Raw genomic sequence first — 21,449 nt, forward strand, 5'->3', positions numbered from 1 at the left:
CAACCCAAGAACCACCAAAACTCAAGCCTGTGAGGGTGCTGACCAAGAAGGGAGCCTCTGCTCCAAAATCAACACCTTACAAGCCAAATGCCTTCTGGAGGAAAGTCTGGAGAAACACTATCTGACCAAAAAGACTGAGCTATGTGATCACAGTAAAGAGCTATGTTTGAGTTTCACAATAAAAGTGAAACTTTCAAACCTAATAACACTGAACCAGCTGTCAAACTTGGTGGTGGTATCATCATGTTCTAGGATTGTTTTGCTATCAGTAGTACTGGTACATTGCACAAAGTGGAAGAAATAATGCAGGACTACCTGAAAATTCTTCAGCTTCATCTCAAATCAACAACTGTTGCAAAGCATGCATCAAAGCCGGTTTTGGAATGGATAAAGCAACTGGAATGACCTTTCCAAGGCTCTGACCAAAACTCTATTGAAAATTTGTGGACTATGTTTGAAAGCTGGGTCAGTGCCAGGAAACCAACCAATTTAAATGAACTCTTCTGCCAAGAAAGAGTAAAATAAATTCAAATTCAAACTTGTGCACCCAATTTTTGTTTTTTAAAGTCATTAAATATATGCACTGTATCATTCCACCCTGAAAGAAAGAAGAGTTCAAAGAAATCATTAAAGCCCCCAATTACCATGATATTCATGGCCATGATGAGTGTATGTAAACTTCTGACAACTCTGCATTCTCACATACAAAACTGAGTATTATTTTGTGCACACAAAATCTCTTGGCTGGAGGCTGCAGGTAGAAAGCTGATAAAACAGACAGGGCTTCTAAAATACCAATTCCATTGCATTATACACAGGACTGGTTCAGTTTACTTTGCAATAGTCAGCTAATGACCATAACTGATATTATTTCATGTAGTTAATAACTAAATCCATTAATTTAGAATTTCTTTGAAAGTAATTACTGCAAAGTTAGAGATGGATAAAGCATTACACAATAATGCTTTTCTTTTCGGTATTTCTATGCAAACAGGAGAACTTTGCATATTCAACATTTACAGTTAGTCAAACCAAATTAGCCTTGCAAAAACAGAGGCCTACTATACAAGACAGGCTACAAGTATGCACTTCAACAGCTTCATTATTTCATTGGTAATGATGAATAAAGTCATATTTTAAATAATTACTGAAAGGATAATCAAGTAATCACTGACAAAGTAACTATAATCCGATTACATATCTTTTTAAAAATGAATCGCGCTCAGAGTTACTTATTTGTGTAACCTTATTAGCTAAGAGATTATTTGCTGGATTAGGTATAAATGTTACTGCCCTAATCATAACACAAGCTCTTTTTTACAGTGTTGCCTTTTCAGACACAGCGTCATTAATGCTTATTAAATAAAGTGAATAAAAAGAAAAAGTGAAAAAAAAAATACTTTGGCTTGACCAAATAACTAGCAGTTACTTCCCACTATAAGAGAGAACAGTGCGATCCCTAGTATAAACCATTAGACGAAATCAACACGTTGCGGTTTTTAACCTTTAACCCACTGCTGCACGAATCACTAATGGGTAGCAAGATGAAAGCAAAAAATACAATTTGGACAACAGAGCTGGATTAGAGACGTGTGTGAACCAGACTGTGTAGTCTCTACCTTGTCATTTGTATGTTTCCAGTATCAGCAGAGGGCAGTGAAGCTTGCTAGGGTAGACACTTCTGCGGCTCATGGAAGGGCCGTTGCTATTAGGGGTGCCAGATTTGCTCGTTTTCCACGGACCAGAGCAGTCTGAGCGATTAACTCTTTAGGTATATTGCGTTGTTTTGTTTTTTATCATTATTATTACATACTTTTTAATCTAAATTTTGCTAACTTTATTTTATGCGGGACACTCAAAAAGAAGTTTCAGTTTTGAAAATAGAATATCATTATGTTACTCGTGGTCACAGCAGGGCAGTAAAAAGAAAAGCTTACAGTGCACCAAAATGACATTTTAATGAAATTTGGCGTGCTTTTGTGTGCTTGCACACAAAAAATAAATGCATAAATCACACGTGACCACGAACTGTGTCGTTTATGCCGAAGAATCTGCAGGAAACACAACTGGCAACTCCGCTGACCATAAACTGTATGCATATCCATGATAGAGCAAGGCGTTGTTAGCAAACGGTTAACTTCTGCCGTTTAGTTGCCGAGGTTCGTGTGTCGGCAAATTAAAAGGAAGTAGTCTTTGTATTTAACATGGGTCCAAGAAAAGACTGTCTTTACGTTGAGCTGTAGTTGATAACTGCCGAATTATTTCTTTTTTGGCTCATAGACAGCGTTAATTGGAATACAAAGCTTGTTTTGTCGTGGCTAAACTTTGCTAACCCCAAAGCTAGCCTGACTGAATGTGTTACGTCCACCGGAGAGCCCTCTGGATTTGGAGGAAGGAAGGAAGGAAACTGATAAGTAGGATAACTGCGCACCTATGCTTCTGCAAAGCTAGAACTCTTTAGGACTCTTGAGTTAACACCGTGACGCGTTTAGAAAAGGTGACTATCTGTAGACTTCGCGTGATATTTGACACTGTTTGGTTAATGAGATATGCTGTTAGTTGGCATAGCTAGCTGCTAGCGCCACGTCTCTGGGCTAGCTGTACAGCAGACGAGAGCTATCCTGTTAGCCACAAACTTCCAAAGAAGTTGTGTAAGTCAGATTTTTCTTTCTGGTTGAGTTGGTCAAGGAGCTGAACGGTGATTAAAGCATTTCACGGTCAGACTCTTTAACTCTGATCTGCTGTACCACCGGGACAACCGGAGAAACTTATGGCATCGGATGTGATTGAGAGTGAAGCGGTGCTGAAGGGTGTAAGTGATATGAATTTGAACAATAGCAGCCCAGATACTGTCACACCCAGGAGGACTCTTGAGGATTTGGGAAACAGACAGACTTCCAGCCTGTCATCATCCGGTGTATCGGGAGAAGGCGATGACGAGGAAACAGACGAATTGCAAAATAGCACAGCTTCTGCTGCAGAAAAGGGCGAAGAGGAGTTTCAAGACAGTCTAACCAAAACAAGCGGTACGCCACAAGAAAGGAAGACTCCAGACAATGTGCAGAAGCAACGAGGAAAAAGCTCTACCCCGGTGAGCGTTCCCCAGCCACGCTCACCAGCTGGAGCCACTGGAAGGTGTGTATTTAGACATTTTTGTGTTTTCCTTACATAGAAGCAAACTATGAGAAAATTAGCACAGATATGGTTTAGTCTCTCCCAGAGTCAAACGATAGTTTTGTCGGTGGTTCTAAAGTGGACCTAGGTGTACATGTGACTGTTTGTTTATCTGCCTTTGTATTGGTTATAGCGTAGTCTGACGGCGCTGTGTCAGTTGGGATAGGCTCCGGTGGCGTGCCAAAGAGCGTCGTATCATTGGCCTACAGTCTGTGAAATATATCTCAGACATGTCTCTCATGAATGAAGTCATTTTCAGCCAGAAAAGCATCCCTGTCATAGGGTAGAAGCTGAAATCAGTTTTTGGAAGAGTGACTTTTATGTCCTTTTATTTATTCAGGTTGAAAGTCTCATTGACATTAAAAATTCATATTACATATTAAAAAAGAAACATGGAAAAATCAGGAGTCACTTTTTAGCACAACATCGATCCTCTGCAGAAAGATGTGTCAAAGCTATGGATTTCAGAATTGACAAGCCACCTATCCTTAACTATTATTGTCAATAAATATTGCTTACTGGGAGCCAATCACTCTTGTGTCTTCATTCCATTTCTCTTATTAGATATTTGTCAGTAAAGTTTTTTTCATGCAGGAAAAAATAAGCAACTTGACATGGCGTGGATACTTAAACTCTAAAACATTGTACTTATAGGTGTGTTTTTTATTTATTATTTTACATTTTTTGCAGTAATCTTGAAAATTGCTTGTCCAGGAGTTAAGTTACGAAAATGTCATCATTTAACCTCAGAGTTCATCTATGTCTTTGTAGCACTGGTACTTTGCTCTAAAAATAGTTGTCTTCAACATCTTGCCAGAAACTGTTGGAAACCAGCCATCCCAAAACTAATTCAGGACCATCAGATTACTTTGCAGATCTTAAGTTCAGAAAAAGCTGTTTCAGTTTAGCCAAACTGGTCATTTACAAAGGTTTGCCTAACTTCTGAACTTGTTAAGATGTGAAATTGAAAGTCTTCTCTACAGACATTAGTGCACTTTGCTCTGCACCTCTGAGAGATTTTTAAACTAAGTATTGTGAATTTTAACTTGGAGGGAGCTATAAAGAATGGTAACAGACTTCAACCCTTCACATAACTAAAACAGAAAAACACAGCAAAAATAAATGTAGATGGAATGATAATCTTACAATAATCTTGTATTTGTTTCATTTATGTTGAAATTCTGAATATGAAAAATGACTTCTTAACTGGTAACACATTTACTTTTGCCTTGAGCTTTATTTAAACAAATTAGCATTGCATCTTTAAAGTTTTTCCATAGTTGAACCATCCCCCACTGATATCCATATTAATTCAGTTCTCTATTGTGCTCAGTATAATAATTACACCTTTAAAATTTCTGTCATCTTTTCCTTTTGACTATTTAATGTAGCTAATTTCTTTCTATATGCTTCCATTTGCATTGATTGCAATGGTTCCCTCTCAGGAAACTACATTCCTGTAGCAGTTGGATTTCAGATGTAATGTGAGGATTAGCACCATGTACAAGTAGACAGCTAAACTGACATATTATGAAATGTTGAGTACTGAATGCCCAGAATGTTTTTGTGTCTGGAAGTACAAATTCCGCAGTCTATATGATTAATGCATCAAAGGGAGCTTGGTACAACATGGATACAGATACCATTGGTCTGCACTGGTGAGCAGTCGGTTTATAAACTAAGCCCTTAGCACAAGCTTGTAAGCTTTTTAAGAAGCTATGGTTCTGATTAAGTTGTCACTTGCAACCTGAAACTGAGATTTTCAAGCATCTTTTTCATATGTTTACTTTTGTCTCATGTTAAGACATTTTATTAATTGAAAACACAGGCAATGAGGATAAGCTTCCTTTTAGGTTGCTTTAATCATTAAAAGCCAGAATATTGAATATACAGTCCAAAAACATGCATTTATCTCCATAATCTTTTTACCCCACACTTTACAGTTGCTCTACTTTGTTGGCAATGAAAATGTAGCCTGACAGATATATGATTTTTAGGATCAATACCAATAGTTAGTTATTTTATGAGTTCAATATTTTAGATATTTTTTTTCCTTTAATAAACATGAATGTGACACTGCATAGTAGTGATATGTAAAGAAGATTTTAGTTTTGCAGTTATAAGTAATATTGGTGGGTGAATCAATACTTGCAGGCTCTGGCGCCTTCATTGTAAGGGTCAAAGATATTTTTCACCTCCTTACAGTTCTTGGGGGTCAAAAATTACTCAAAAATGCCAACCCTTATTTTGGACTTACAGACCTGTAAACGTATATTGATTCTGTAAGTTGGCAGCATTTTGAGTATTAGAGGACTGTTTTGTTTTTTTGGGTTTGTTGGGTACCTTTTGCATTAGTATAGCTTAAGTAAAATTCCTTGTCAGTTTATTAATTTAAAATCGAATTGATTTGTTTCGAATAAATCCAGTTATTATGGCAGATGTTCTTCCTTCTTTATTTGTACAGTGTATGCTCATGTGCTTTTGTGTAGCCAAGTGTACCTATTATACACTGACTTTTTGAAGATTTTAATTGATGATGTATTAGCCCAAGGACAAAAATTGCCTTACTTTCAGCACATCAGGAGTGCGTCTACATTTTCCCCTTAATCATTTTAAGACTAAACAAGTCATTGTTTTAAGATGCCCAATTACACGTTTGGATTTCACAGATAATTTCCGCTTGCCCTCCTCCTGATCTTGATACATTTTCAAGTGCAAGACAACAATCGAGCAGTTAGAGATTGTTAACCATAACAGATTGTTCAACCTTTTTCCCCTTTTCATTCCCAGCCTTGAACGTCAAGAGTCAGTTGCCACAACAGAAGCCCGCCTCAGAATGGAAGGAGTTGAACTTAAGGAAGAGTGGCAGGATGAGGACTTTCCACGGTACTGTCTCAATCACACTTATATCATGCTTCATAGCTTTGCATCACATGTTTGGGTTTTTCAAAGTCCCATTAACCGTGACTCTGCTGAATGTATCATTATCTTTTGTATGAATCTTAGGCCTCTCCCAGAGGAAGAGGAGCTTGAAGATGAGCTTTTCGCAGAAGCTTCTGAGGCAGGAAACTCTGGTAATGAAAACACAATACTGTTCTTTGCATTGCTACAGTCAAAAACAGAACACTGAAGAACAAAGTTTTTGCATTTTAAAATGCACATGGCCATATTGAAGTTAAAAGACATACTGGTTGCTCTTCCATTCATGTGCATTCAGCTGAAACTGAGGCCTGAGCAGTCTGAGTTTTACAAATCAAAAGAGTCATTTCTGACGTGGTCTTTTTAGTACAAAATCCTCTCAGGTAGGGGTGGGCAGTATAAAAGGTATACGGTAGAAACAATATAAAATTGGCCAACGGTAGAGATTTTGACTTTACTGCGATAGCGCTAGTTGATGGTGTCATCAAGCTGCGCCTGTTTTGGTCGAAAGCATCGCAGCGGCTGCAAACAATATCATCTGCAAATTATGCCGGGCGACGGTAATAGCAAAGAGACTAAGCACTTTTGGAATATGGGGAAAGCCAAAAACTGCGCTTCCTAGACTTCCGTACCATTGATTCATTTTTACTGAATTCTCTCGCAGCTGCTCTATTCCCATGTTGTTGCAGTATATTAATGACTAACCTCGTATTGTGAATGGATTATCTCAGTTGTTCTCCTGACTGAAGTTTGCCCAAGCATCCCGACATGTGACTGTATATGTCCCTAACCACCAGAAACCCTCATTTTAACTTTTATCGAGTGGAAAAAAGTTAGCGGCCATCCTTCAGCTTCACTGTGCTAATGTTATGCTAACATAGCTGTTTTGCTAGCGATCACGTAGCACATCATTATATACCAGCTAGCTCAACTTCAGTAACCCTACAAAGTCACTGCTGTTTCGTTTTCTGTCTTCATTTATGTTGGAAGTGATAGCAGAGCTGTACGTTTGAATTTTTTCAGAGATCTCTCAGTCAGAACATGCTATATCATGTTTAGGTGGAAACTAGCGAGCTAACTTCCTGCTAACTTCTAACTCTGTTAAATTTAATAAATTCTGTTTTTATGGATGCCTGGATGTTAAACGTAATTATTACACCTGGTAAAGCAGCAACGCTGATCATTTTATTAAAGGTGAAAGAATTTAGACAGTTTTTAACTCTCAGTGATGCCGCAGTGTTTGTTTGACTTTGGGACCTGAAGCAGACAGAGTTTTGGACCCAGATTACTCCGCAAGGCTCCTCACTACGGCAGCCGTAATGCTCCGGCAATCCATCAAGCGGTGCGCCTTCATAGCTTACCAAAGTCGTACTGAAACATTTTTGACAGATTTCTGCACGCCATGTACTACATAAAATCGGTTCGAGGTCAGTAACCACAACCAGAATTCATACATAAGGCACACTGTCGATCTTTGAGAAAATTAAATGATTTTAAGTGTGCCCAATGGTGTGTAAAAATACGTTATACAGAAGAAAAGAATATATCGCGATATATATATCGTTACCGCACATGCTTCAAATTATACCGTGATATTTCTTTGCCAAGCTGCAGTGGAATGATGTTTGCTGAAACCAAAATTTCCATTTTAAAAGACTGTAATGTTGAAAGTGTCACTTAATTTCTATAGCAGCCAAGCTTCACATTAGTGTTGGCTGAACTTCAAAGTATTTGAAAAGTATTTTTTCATAAACAAGCTCTGTGAAGTACCAAAGCACAGTATTAAACTGGCTCTGGAGCTAATTAAATACTTTAGTACTCATTATCCCTGGCATTGTCAGTTCTGCTTTCATTGCTATAGAAATTTGGAAGAGAGATTTCCTTTTTGTTATGAGTATATAAACAATATCATTAATGTCGATTAATAGCACATATAGCACATTTCATGACATGTAAACTCAATGTCATAAAAGATGAAAACAAAAAAAAACCTTGACAAAGAAATACAAGGTAACACACACTCACACACACTGTGTGCTGAGCTACAGCCAGGTGGTAGAGCAGGCTAACCTACTAATCAGGTAGTTGGTGATTCGATCCCCATCTGCATCTGCTGCTCTGTGTGCCAAATATCCAAGATGTTTGGAACCATTAAAATGTCTGCACCTGATGCCCTGAGAGGTCTAATTGGGTTATAGATACTGAGGAAGTCAGAGATCTACTGTTGAGCCAAACCATTGAGGGCTTTATGAACTAATAGAAGCATTTTAAAGTAAATTCTGTACTGAACTGGGGGCACTTCAAAATTTGGGTAATGTGTTCAAATTTACAAGTATGTGTGAAGGTTTTGGCTGCATTCTGAACAAGCTACTGATGATTTGGATAATCTGCCAAATAGAGCATTACAGTAGTTTCATTTCCCCAGTATGAATACATGGACTAATTTCTCTGAGCCAGTTTCAAAAAATAATTTTTATAGCATATTTTAGTGCATATTTCTAACTATTTTTGGATATTTTCCCTCCATAAATTCTTAAATTTGCTCTTCCGTTTCTGTCTTTAAATACCAATTTAAAATAGATCTTTTTTGGTATTAGCAGTAGAAAGTTTTTATAATTTCTTTTATAAGGAAAACTGGTAAGACTGCACATTAAAAATACTGTCAAAATTAAAAGCCCTGCATTCATTTTTTGTTGAAAATGATATTTAAAGAGTTTATTATCAGCAAAAGGTTATTCCAAAGCTTTTAGTATTACAGCATATGATGCACACACACATTAAGTACCAACAAGAATACTGCCGATGCAATAGGTTAAAATGCCTCTTCCTACCAACCCATGATTCCAATCCCTACTTAAATAAGAGACACACCAGAAAAGAACTGCTCACCACATGTAATCACTGTGTTACCTCTGACCTGAAAAAGCTTGAACCTTTCAAAAAGCTGTTCTCACAGTAGACCGTATAATCATTATTGATTTGACATCCTACCCTAGGCTACGCAGTGAATCATGGCAAGAAGACTAAGAAAAAACTTGCAGCTCCAGACATCAGTCTCACTCTTGACCGCAGTGAAGGTTCTCTTCTCTCTGACGAGCTGGATGAAAGCACAGAGCTAGACCTCAGTGACATGGACACGCCCTCGGACAACAGCAATGAATTTGAATGGGAAGGTAGGAATTTTATATAATTAAAAATAATTAAAAATATTGGTCTGGTACTTCTGGTATTATCCTTTAACCCTCATTGTTTCACTTTGCTTATTTAAAGGCAGATGTTACACATCATCTTTTAGATGAGGTCTAGTTGGGAAGTTATTTTCACAACAAACAGAAGTTCTCCGGTCTTTTTTTTTTTCCTTTTTTTTTTTTTAATATCTGGGTTCTTGCGTCCATGTGCTTTTTTTCTTCCTGTATTTTTTACAGGTTTGCTTAGGCAGCTGACTGCCTGCAGTGTGGTTAAAATATGCTTTGTTGTTTTTTGTTTCCACACTGCTGCCTTCCTCTTTTTCACTTGGAAGAATTGTTTCCATTCTCTGCCTGGAAACAGGCTGCAGGCCAGCAACAGGTTTCTCTGTTCCTTGTGGTAAGATCTTTTGGACAGCTGTCTTTTATTTTTCAAACAAATCAAGTTTTTTTTCTTTGTTTTTCCATTTTTGTTCTTTTGGTTTGGTTTGGTTTGTTCCTCCCCACCATATTTCATACCCTTTCATTTTTACTTAATATATTTGATTCCTCTCCCCCTTTCTTTCAATTGTTCCTGCTTGAGTAAACAATAGCAGGTTATCACTTAATGGTGAAATTGTTGGCCATTTTGTCCTGTTTGATTATCAGTTATTCAGTGAGTCACAATTTAAAAGCATTCAAATTTCAGAGAATAACTACTGGAACAAGAAAACTTCATTGATCTCTGCACGAAAATTGATTTGCCACAGTTGCTTAACACAGTAATAAAAGAGTAAATGCCTTAAGCATAAAACTTAAATTAAACTTGTATTAAGTTATATTGTTCCAAAATCAGACAAGACATGAGACCAGACAATTAGAATTAAATTAAATTAAGAACATTTTTGGTCCTCTTCACAGAAAACACACTCAAGTTTGTCCGTTTGATTTAATCTCACGGTTTCATAAGTTTTGATTTGCTTGTTGCATGCTTGATATCATGTGATCATGTGAGTACTTTCCTTGATGTCTGCATCACGATGAACTTGACATTCTGCACATCATGCAGCTATACTGTAAATCTTACAAACGATCCTCAGATATCCTTGGGCATTTGAGCAAATGCAGCACTCTACAGTAGCAGTGTGTTTTGCTTTTGCTTTCCCACAGGAAATTATGAATTTTCTCCCCAGAAAAAGTGAAGTGGGCATATGGAATTGAGGATGTGAATGTTGGTGTTGATTCAGAGAAAGAACATCCCTCAAGATACACAAGATTAAAGCAAGAAAATAAATGTGCATATGCTTTGAAAGTTAAAATACGAATTATCGAGTGATCTCAAAATTGTATCACATTTGACCAAAAAGAATCTGATTTGAATCATGTGCTAAGTTTGCAGCATTCAAGTTGTTAGTTTAACTTGCCTCTTCTCCTTCAGATGATCTTCCTAAGCCAAAACCCACAGAACTACTACAGAAAGGCGTGGAGTCAGTTCACGAGTATTCGGCCTCAGAGGAGAGGGAAGACAGTCGACGCTGGAAGATGCTTCGTATTGGAGACCAGGAACACAGAGTGGACATGAAGGCCATTGAACCTTACAAGAGAGTCATCAGCCATGGAGGCCAGTACCATTGAAGTACCTCTAGTAGCAAGTGTTGAAACTTTACATACAATTTGGCAGCATCTCACTGTACTTATTAGAAGTATTATTTTTAAGGGCCTCTCTAAATAAATTATGAGTGATTCCTAATCTTAATTTCAGCGGCAGCCAGGACATGAAAACTACATTTACAGAGTCATCGGTGAAATCTGACAACAAAGACACTTAGGTATATCTGCCCCAGCTTGAGGCTTAAAAAACTTTCATCACAGAGGTTACACTTTTACAAAACGTTGATTCACAAGATTATGACTTCATTAACGGTTAAATCCAGTGATGACACAATCAAAGCCATAGTCTGGCTCCTCCCACCAGAGCAAAGAACAAATGGCATGCTAATTAATGTTATAGACACAGTAAACCCAAAACAATGTTATGATTGGCTCATATTTTATCCGATCAGTTCTTTGGTAGCAGCAGTGGATGAATAAACTGTATTACACGTTTGACATGATTAAATCAGCTTGTGTGTATTCGCAGTATTAATTCCTTTTTTTTTTTTTTAAATATTAAAAATGACTTTGTGGCGTTTGAATCTCTCATTGCAGGTTACTATGGAGACGGTTTGAATGCCGTAATTGTGTTTGCTGTGTGCTTTATGCCGGAGAGCAATCAGCCAAATTACAGATACATCATGGAGAATTTATTCAAGTGAGTTTTTATTTGAAATTTAGTTCCTTCACACATTTTAGAGAGCTGTGTCAAATGCGATATTCTTGTTTCAGGTACGTCATTGGCACACTGGAGCTTTTGGTTGCTGAGAACTATATGATTGTGTATTTAAACGGGGCGACTTCTCGTAAGAAGATGCCAACTGTTGGCTGGCTTAGAAAGTGCTATCAGCAGATTGATAGGAGGTGAGTGAGTTGCACAACTTGGAAAACTGTTTTTTAAAAGACAGACAATATGAGAACATAGATATTTGGGTCACTTCAGACAAATAAGCATCAGATGGTAACACCTGTCCTCACTCTTCTGTACAGGCTACGGAAGAACCTGAAATCCTTGATAATCGTACACCCCTCTTGGTTCATTCGCACCCTGCTGGCACTCACCAAACCTTTCATAAGGTAACTGTAATGTAAAAAGGTAATAACAAGTCAAAGACATTCGTGGTGTAATCTCTTTATTCTGAATGTTTCTGATTTCTTTTTCACAGCTCCAAATTTAGTCAGAAAATCAAGTACGTGTACAGCTTGTCAGACCTTGCTGACCTGGTTCCAATGGAGTATGTGTCCATACCAGATTGTATCAAACAGTAAGTATGGTGTTTGTAGCACTGATGTCTGTGTTGCATTATAGTGGTTTTCCTCGTGGCAAGGGTAGGCCGTAAGTTAGCTGTGTCCCACTGACCTAAATGTGCACACTGCGTCATTATACAGGAGATACAGTCTGCCCAAAGCCCATAAGCATTACTATTATTATTATCATCATCATCATCATCATATATGCATGATCCCATGTTACAATAGCAAAAACGTTGCCACGTCACTACATATTGCTTCCAGTGTATACACAGCTTAGGTTATTGTTTTGTAAGTATTCTATAAGCTGCTGTTAAATATCGTAGTCTTCATTTCTTTGCTAATATGCATAATTATTGAGCTGCACTACAAATTACTCATGCTGTCTTCTTCTTTGAGGCTCTGCACGTGACAAATCTTGTATCGTCACGGCATTTAAAAAGGCAGCACAAATAACTCATTTTGACTCAGTGAAACTCAGTAAAATGTTTTTCTCTTTTGGATGTGTGGTTGCTGTCGGCTGTGTGTTTCTTCTTCTGCCTAACCCGATTTCCCTGCCCCCTTCTTAAGGTTTGACGAGGAAAAAAATAGGAAAAGCCGTAAAAGGTATATGCACTTTCACCCAGGGTCAGCTTCCGCATCTTCTGCATTTCATAAAACTAACAGAGAAATGATGAGTTGGCTTTCAGAAATGCACCAAGACACCTAACTTTCTTTCATTTTCATAGTTGGATGATTTCCAGTTACTGCTTGTCCCGAATCAACAGCTTTCCTCTTCAACGCCCCACATGTTCATCTGATTTGATTCAGGATTTACCTTCCTAATTAACAGATTGAGAGTACATTTTTTGGTCTCCAAAAAATAGGTGACTTGGTGATTATTTAACCAGCTAAATAGATTTTCTGAGCCACTTTTGTGAAGATCATCCCCAAAAAACTATTGCATTTACATTTATTACCTCAAAGTAAATCAGCTACCTTAAAATTGTATTCAGCACTTTATAGTTTTGTTTGTTTTTTAAAGCCGCAGAGCGTGCTTGCTCACAGCTCATACTTGCTGTCACAAGTCATAACTTCACAAGCTACATGAAGATAAGGTTTCAAGGAAGCTGAATGTGTTGCTGCTTGTTAAGGTAAAAAAAAAGCCAGGGCATTAAGTTGCACTTACTTGCATTTATCTTGTGAAAAACAGGCTCGTATTTTGAGGAGGTTGGTGTTTGGTAAGTTTGTTCGTGTGTACAAATGAATGGGGTCAAGTAAGGAAGTAGCTTGCCTTAGTCACTGTGGGTTTTTGGTTGCACTGCAGCCGTCTCCTCACATGGTTTAGTAACTGGCTCTCACTGAACACACGGTTTGTTCATTCTCACAGCTCTTTGCATGACTCACTGCTTACCCGCTGCCCGCTGATTTTTGGTAATTGCCACCTCTTTCAGTTTTAATATTCTGCTTATTGTTGATTCAGTAATGACCACTCAGGAAGAGATGGTATTCAGCAAGACAAAGGCTTTTCTGGCAATATTTAATGTATTTTTACTGCTAAAGTAGAAGCCAAAGTAGAAATTTTTCACTTTTCAATGGAAACAGAAAACTTTTAACGATACAGCTGGTACTGATCTTTGTACTGATCAGACATTTTAAGAAGTTGCATGTATACAAAATATATACATGTGTATATACAATATATACAAATTGGGATTTGTATATATTTTAGCGTTTTCATTTTTTTCTTTTTTTTGGGGCAAACTGGTCTAGTGAGTCTGATCATTTTTATACATTCCTGTGTATAGAAATAATCCTGACATCAAAAAATCCCATTTTGATAGTGTTACAGATTTTGTACAGTTTTAATGACCACTAAACTTGTCTGCAGAATCGATCAGGACATGCACGGCAAAACGGAGAGCGCAGCTGCTACTGTCCCGGAGTGACCTGGCTCACGCTTCGAGACGTGGAAAGGAACGGTGAAGAATGTTGAGGACTGCAGCCATTCATGTTTGTTTTCTGGGTGATGGGACTGGAGGCTTCTTTGCATCAAGAAAGTGCCTTTTTGACATGATGCTGCCTGTTACATGTTGGAACTTTTTTTGTTTTTGTTTTTGTGCTGCATTTCTGTGTCAACCAGTTTGATCTGCGGCACTTTGTCCACATGCTGTCATAAACTTTTTAATCCTTTTTTATTTACTCCTGTATCTCATGTCAAACTAAGCGCATTGGTTTCCCTGTAGCTACTGGTGTATGTACACTATTTGAGGCACTCTTGTTACAAGTGGTTGATGCATGTTCTACTTTATTACATTTAAAATTATATATTTATATTCAAAAGGTGTCAAAGGAAATAAATTAATATATTTTTATGATGGATCTGATTTTAAACTGCGTATTAGGTCACTGACTCACTGAGTGGCATTGGATGGAACACGTTTAATAGCATCTTGTTCACTGTTCACTGCTGATGTTCTCTGTTAAAATCCTGCCTGGGGAAAGGAAATCTTTGTTTTTATTTTATCTTCTTTTTTTTTTTTTTTTTTGGCCCCTCACTTGAATGTACTGTTTTTGCTTGTTGGGGGTGAACACTTGTGAAAGAAACTATCTGAACCAAGGATGTAGGTCTTTATTTTCTCATTTCCTTCAAAGTAAAGCCATGGATCCATTCTGATTGCTTTGTATCTTTTATTATTGTTGTTATTATTAGTTTTAAATCTTTTTTTTTTTTTTGTAATGCAAAATCTTCGGGAATAACAAGATAGTTTTTGCGCAAAAACTATGTTTAACAGGAAATGAGAATTTACAAGAACAAAAACAAAAGGCAACGTGCAATCAGCTATTAATTGTCTATATGGAAATACAAATGTAGCCTAATGCAGTAGTTCTGCAGTAAATGTGCTTTCAGTTAGGTTAAAACTTTTGCTTGAGACAATGTGAGCTGAGTTAACTACCTAGTAATTGCAAGGACAAAATTAGAGAAACCTCTGTTTAAATGCAATAAAAAAAAAAATGCAATACAAAGACAATACACTTTAAAAGAAAAGATTTGAATTTCAAATGATCTGTAGTGAAAGTTTAATAGACATACTTTAAGCAATGTTTTTCACCTTTGCATGTCTCTTCTGCCATACTTGAGCTCCACTAGATGGCACTGCAATTACAGGTTTCACTGACATGAAACTATTGACAGCTTGACAAGAAGGCTTGAAAGAAGTAACAAAAATGACAAGGAACAGTGACAGCCACGGGATTTTACATTTACGTGACTGACATTTTAATATAAATTATTGCTGATCTGAAAAAATCTAATTCACCATAGTTGTAGAAAGAGCAAGGCATTAGACCCCTTTGCTTTGTTACAACACCTCCCAACATTCTTATCATCTTTTTAATCACTAAAGGCAAAAATAAAACCCCCAAAAACATTTTATGTCAATCTAGCAAACAATAGCACAGTAACAACCACAGGCTTTTAGATGTTACATGACTCACATTTTAGATGTTTCTCAATATTTTGAGAAAGATTAACTCATTGCTCAGTTGTTAATGCTGCTTGGCTTTATGTGACCACTCCAGCGCTCTGCCTTCCTGGTATCTCCTCAAATCACATTCTGCTAAAACCAATAACAAAAAAACTTAATATAAATCTTTATAATAAGTTATTTAAATCTCAAAAACTGCATATCAATGCTATGATATTTACTTAAATAACTCAAATATCACAAATTACACTTTTAAATCATTGTAAGTATTACTCAATGGTCACATCTTCCTGAGTGGACAGTGGGTCATGGCCTAAAGCTTTGAAACGCAGCACTGATTCCAGACACCTTATGGCAACATCATCAACCTCTGGATCAAACTTATTTGCAAACAGGTGGTGTTGTTTCAGGAGCCATGGGAGGTCACCCGCTCCATACACACAAACAGCTCTTCTGTAAACACCAGTGCATGGGTAATATGGGGCTCCCTTATTCATATCTCCTGCTGAAGATGACCACTTCACTGCCCGAGCCAAAGCTAGCGTGTCTGACATGTCATACTTCCCATTTTGGGGCATTGACCCAGGAACAGAGGGCATCCTCTGCAGGGTGGCCCACAAGTGCTCATCAGGGCTGTATGTGTCCTTCTCCCACTCCAGAAACTTCTGAACCTCTCTGTCCTCCATCACATGTTCCACAAAAGCTCTTGTGACCACAAAGTAGGCATTTCCTGAGAACATGGGGATGCTGATTGGTGGGTCACTTTTCCTCACATTTGTGTTGATAACACTGTTTGTGATATTGTGGTGATACTGCCAACGACCTTTCTTGTAGCCAGAAGTCACCTCGGACTCCATGCTGTTCCTCCCATTGAGAAGCTTCAGTGCCCTCACCATCTCTCTGTTTGTTTTGATGGGGAAGTCTGTCCCACAGGTGTTAAGCAGGTACCTCCAGTTGATGTGAGTATTTAGCAGATCTTTCATGCAATTCAGATCTGCCTGTACTCTGAACCACGAGGCATATACCACTCTTTCTAATTTACTGGCTACAAACACATTGGGAAAGCATGAAACTATCGCAGCCACAGCCTTCATGAATGTTGCAGAGGATTTCTGGTCCACGTGTACACAGTAAATGTTCTGAGGAGCATAAACAGCTCGTAGAAGCCGCTCAAACATCTCAATCTTGTCATGAATCACCATGGAGTATGCAATGGGGAAATCTTTCTCTTCCTCACTGAGAGGAGCTGTGATGAAACCTCTTTTTTCAATGTAAGCTTGACAGTTCACTGTTGCATTAATGTAGAAGTCCTCAGAAAAAACATTCTTCTTTTTCCTGGATGACAGAAGCCTTTCTAATTCACCTTCCTTACCTTTCACATCACCAGTGATAATAGTCGAACAACCAGGCAGATCAGCTGAGAACTGAGGAGGTATTTGCAGCTCAGGCGATGACTGTTCAGAGCCAAATGTCCAAAGAGCGAAAGAAAGGAACAAAACCATCAAGATAAGAAAAAGAGCTCTTAACATACAATGCTTCTTAAAACACATATCCTTGTTTGAAGGGGACTGCCGCACAGGTGACTTTGTCTTGCAGGTTACAGTTTGACTAAATGGTGAGAGGCTGCACCGTGGGGAGGTGTGTCAAGCTAAGGCGGAGACAAAAACATTACCTGGGAGGTTATGCCTATTACATCTATTAACCCTGATTCTTTTGTCCCCATGATAGAACAGAGAAAACCAACTCATAGTGTGTTAAAACATTTATATTTCTTTTTATTCAATCATCTTCCGGAAGAGAGAGACCCCTGCACAGCCCAAACGCCAGTTGCAGGATCTCTAACATTAGAATCATAAACTGTCTCATATATTATTTTGGTACTTTACACGTCACACAGTTTTGATACCAACATTCCTCATATGGCAAAGTTCCTCTTTTCTGTGTCTTATCTATTAATATGCCTGTGCACTAAAACTTCATGTGCAGCTTGCAATAACTTCCCCTTTCTAAGGTCTGCTGCCAGGGCAACCTGTCTGAACTTAGTTTCTCTACAAAAAACATGCAGTTTCTTGTCAGCCTGTGACCTAGTCTCAAAGCTGGCCTTCTTTTTACATAAAACAATCTAATGAGCAGATACGCATTAAAAAATATCTCTCTATTACTTACAGCATCAGTAGTGCTGATGTCACTGATACACCAGTGCAAATTCAAACAGATGATATTTTCTGGATGATAGTTTATAACACGCTGGTGTGTTTCAAGGTGTACTGATTGCATCAGTTAGAAAAGATTTTATTTCTATTTACAATAAATCATGCAAGTTTCACTTACAAATTTAATATCAGGTTGAAAAAAATATATACATTCACACAAACTTGTAACTTTTCAGTAGGGCTGCCACGATTAGTCGACTAGTCACGATTACGTCGACTATTAAAATCGTCGACGACTGATTTAATAGTCGATGCTTCGTTTGAAGCTTTGTAAGATCCCAAAAGACGCAGGAATAAGTAGTAGGATTTAAGAGTGTAATAACGGACTGAAACAGAAGATGGCAGCACTGCATGTACAAGGATGCCAGCTGCCGTTAAACCCCGAAGAAGAAGTAGCTGTGTCCCAGAATTCATAGCGCAGCCCAGCTCAGTTTCCAACAATGGCGGCAGCTAGTTAGTTTTAATATTACTCTTATTATTCTTTCTGGGTCACAAAATAAACGTTTAACATATTTTCAGGTGAGAATGTAGCTGTGTAAACCTCAAATATCTGCTCAGTTTATCAAGACACCACATATTTTCAAAAGCGCTCCGACGTTTTCGGAGACGTCTGTTACCCACTAGCTCGATAGCTAGCCGGGGGCAAGGCTCACTAGAGCCGTGAGAACACCGGACTCCCGGCAAATCGTTTCCAAACCCACCGCTGTCTTTCGCTACTCAGGTTAAACATATATAAGTCACTTAGATAACTTAAATATGTTATTGTTTGGCTTTTTTTTTAGTATTTTATTTGTTCCTGAGTAAATCGGTTTGGCTGAGATTAAAGTTATAGTTTTTACACAGCTGAATAAACTTCAAGCAGACAGCTGATTATCAGAAGTGTGAGATGCTCGAGAATTTACTCCGGTGTCCTGTTATATTTTAGATAGCAAGGAGTTTATTAAACTTCACCGAAACAATCTGCAAATTTCATTAAAATTTAATAAACTATCATCTTGTCTTTATTTTTAGTTAGCACAGACCTTAAACACTTAAAGCTGTAAGCTAATGATAGTTATATAAGAGCAGATGCTGCTGGTGCAATAAACTGTACGTTTTACGTCCAATGGATTTGATTAGTCGACTAATCGCAAAAATAATCGGTGACTAGTCGACTATCAAAATAATCGTTTGTGGCAGCCCTACTTTTCAGACATTACTCACGTGGTCTAAGAAATTGTAATATACTGTACAGATACGGGCACCTCATAGAAGAAATATTCACCTTAAGTCGAAAGAAACCTACCAAAACAAATTAACTCTTCATTCTCTTTTGATCATTAACCATTTTAACTTTGAATACTTGTCCATCTTGATACTGAGGATCCATGATACATACCTCAGTTAGGGTGAGCTCTAGATGCATCTGAGGCATTAACATTTTGATCCTAAAATAAAAAAAAAAACTCAAGAAAACAATGGCACAGTAACAACCACAGGCTTTTACATATTACATGACTGATATTTTAGTCGATGTTTCTCAATAGCTCAATTATTTATGCTGCATGGCTTTTGGACCCTTGCTTCATGTAACTCCATTTCTCTGCCTTCCTGTTTCCTCGTCACCTCACTATTTATTAAAGGCAATGAAAAAATTCTTAATATAAATCTTTATAATAATTTATTTAAATCTCAAAAACTACATATCAATGCCATGATATTTACTTAAACAACTCGAATATCACAAATTACACTTTTAAATCATTGTAAGTATTACTCAATTAGGGATGGGTATTGATAAGATTTTCACGATTCCAATTCCATTTTCGATTCTGTTTAACGATTCGATTCTTTATCGATTCTCTTATCGATTCTTTTTAAAAAAAGGAGAACACTAAGGTCGATTAGCTTAGAACTTTGTTTTATATCTTCTCTTTGAACAAGATAGAAATTTAGGAGTAACATGGCCTTACAAACCCAACAGTGAGATCTTAAGAGATCCAGCCTATGGCTCTTCAATGGGGTGTCACAGGGTCCCCAGGAAAAAAAATTGTAAATGTAAAATAATAAAATAAATATTCTTCTGTAGCAATAACAAAGTATAACATAAATTATTCTGTAGCAATTACACAAGAATATCCAGTAATGTCCCTGCCTACAATTAAACACATTCACTTACCGAAAATCGGGGGCATCTGCCGTGGCAAATAGGTGCAAGCCTTTTACCACAAACTTAGTCACTGCTCGGTGACATTCGTCTATCCTGGCCTGAAAGGAGACTCTACCGGTAGACTGCAGCGAGAACTGCCAGCATCTGAGCCAGCCAGACTCTGTCTGTCTCTCTCATCATGGTCACCTAAATGCACAGTAATAGCAGGTTTTGTAATAAGGCAGATCGCGCTAACATAATATGCACTGTTAGTTGATTATTTACCTGCCGCATTAACGGGAGAGGACGTGCAAATGTTACCACTGCTGCTGGGTTGAGATTCACGAGTCCGGAGCGGAATTAAAAACACGACATTCATTTAAGGTTATCGCGTGTTTTGTGAGCAAATTCTTTTGCATATTCGTAGTGTTTCCTCCCTTAAATGAAATATCTACTTTGCAAGTATTGCAAGTTGCCCTGTTGTCATCCGTTCTCGAAAAGTATAACCAAACTTTTGAGCGTTTGAGCCGCCATGTTTCCTGCCAGGTAAATGACGCTCCGCAACGTGGTGACGTCATTCGGGGAAACTGGAATCGAGAAGGGAATCGTTTGCAAAAATGGCAAACAATTCCAAGGAATTGAAACAGTGGGAACCGGTTCTCAACAAGAACCGGTTTTCGATACCCATCCCTACTCTCTGTGCCTGGGTCCTCGTCACAAAACATGACATCACTGTTTTGTACATTTAAACACAATTTAATCCCCACATTTGTGGAAGAAATGCAAAACACTTTTTTGAAAAGTCTGTAGCAAAACCATCAAATCTGATAAAGGTTATTTAAATGCTGCAAAAGAAGAATGAATTGGAATAAAAAAAAATACATATCCTAACCTTAATTACTGGGGGAGAATAATGAATGATGCTCATAGTGAGTAAAAAGTAAACTGACTGCATTTTTTGGATACATAAAAAAAAACACTCCCAAAACAGAATAAATTATTACAAATAAATTATTACAAAATATTAATAAAAAACTATGAAAAGTGAGGCAACTTTGCCTGTGGTAGAATGTATAAAATGTATGAAAAAATCTTTACTGCAGATACTAATTTTACTAATTTAATAATTCTAATTTTGTGTTGTAAGATTTATGAGTTTCATACATTCATAGTGGTACTTGGGAGAGCTTGACATTTTATCAGGTGGTACACACTGTAAAAAGTTTGAGAAACACTGATAAGTGTATGTGTGCTTTTGGAAAACATTTAAAGCTGCAGTACAGAATCTTTTGAAACAAGCTTAAAACATTTTTAGAATAGAAACAGAGCACTCTGCTTCTCTCTACAGCTCCTCACTCCACCAGGGCTGTTTGGCACTTTCTGATAGTGTGCAAATGTGATGTACGTACTGCGGCAGTCATACAGACAACTGGACGGTCCAAAGGTTGGCCTACCTATTACTGGCTGAGGTTTAAGTAGA

At 37.7% G+C, this 21,449-nt stretch overlaps 2 protein-coding genes across 10 annotated transcripts; one reads left to right on the forward strand and one right to left on the reverse strand.

Moving 5' to 3' along the window:
• The first annotated feature begins 2,053 nt into the window (after positions 1 to 2,053).
• bnip2 (BCL2 interacting protein 2) lies at positions 2,054 to 14,817 on the forward strand. 6 transcript variants are annotated; one of them, XM_084933450.1, is made up of 12 exons: positions 2,055 to 3,135; positions 5,965 to 6,060; positions 6,181 to 6,248; positions 9,090 to 9,266; positions 10,696 to 10,878; positions 11,466 to 11,568; positions 11,643 to 11,774; positions 11,901 to 11,987; positions 12,077 to 12,175; positions 12,732 to 12,767; positions 13,354 to 13,381; positions 14,032 to 14,817. In XM_084933450.1, the coding sequence occupies exons 1-11, from the start codon at positions 2,771 to 2,773 to the stop codon at positions 13,364 to 13,366; spliced, it is 1,359 nt and encodes a 452-aa protein (XP_084789576.1). In that variant the 5' UTR covers positions 2,055 to 2,770; the 3' UTR covers positions 13,367 to 13,381; positions 14,032 to 14,817. The 6 variants fall into 6 exon arrangements, 5 of the variants coding, with proteins under 5 accessions (XP_084789571.1, XP_084789576.1, XP_084789575.1 ...); XR_014800668.1 differs by having other exon boundaries at positions 2,054 to 3,135; positions 12,732 to 13,381; XM_084933449.1 differs by having other exon boundaries at positions 13,354 to 14,817.
• Positions 14,818 to 15,207: 390 nt separating this feature from the next.
• On the reverse strand, positions 15,208 to 20,654 carry LOC146382642 (beta-1,3-galactosyl-O-glycosyl-glycoprotein beta-1,6-N-acetylglucosaminyltransferase 3-like). 4 transcript variants are annotated; one of them, XM_084933454.1, is made up of 3 exons: positions 20,000 to 20,654; positions 19,220 to 19,268; positions 15,208 to 17,082 (listed from the first exon to the last, which is right to left on the reverse strand). In XM_084933454.1, the coding sequence occupies exons 2-3, from the start codon at positions 19,259 to 19,261 to the stop codon at positions 15,898 to 15,900; spliced, it is 1,227 nt and encodes a 408-aa protein (XP_084789580.1). In that variant the 5' UTR covers positions 19,262 to 19,268; positions 20,000 to 20,654; the 3' UTR covers positions 15,208 to 15,897. The 4 variants fall into 4 exon arrangements, with proteins under 4 accessions (XP_084789580.1, XP_084789577.1, XP_084789579.1 ...); XM_084933451.1 differs by having other exon boundaries at positions 15,208 to 20,176; positions 20,255 to 20,654; XM_084933453.1 differs by having other exon boundaries at positions 19,220 to 20,654.
• Positions 20,655 to 21,449: the final 795 nt, after the last annotated feature.

The sequence above is a fragment of the Perissodus microlepis genome, chromosome 7, assembly GCF_051167445.1.
Source record: "Perissodus microlepis isolate ML-2025 ecotype Zambia chromosome 7, ASM5116744v1, whole genome shotgun sequence".
In the NCBI taxonomy this organism is placed as follows: domain Eukaryota; kingdom Metazoa; phylum Chordata; class Actinopteri; order Cichliformes; family Cichlidae; genus Perissodus; species Perissodus microlepis.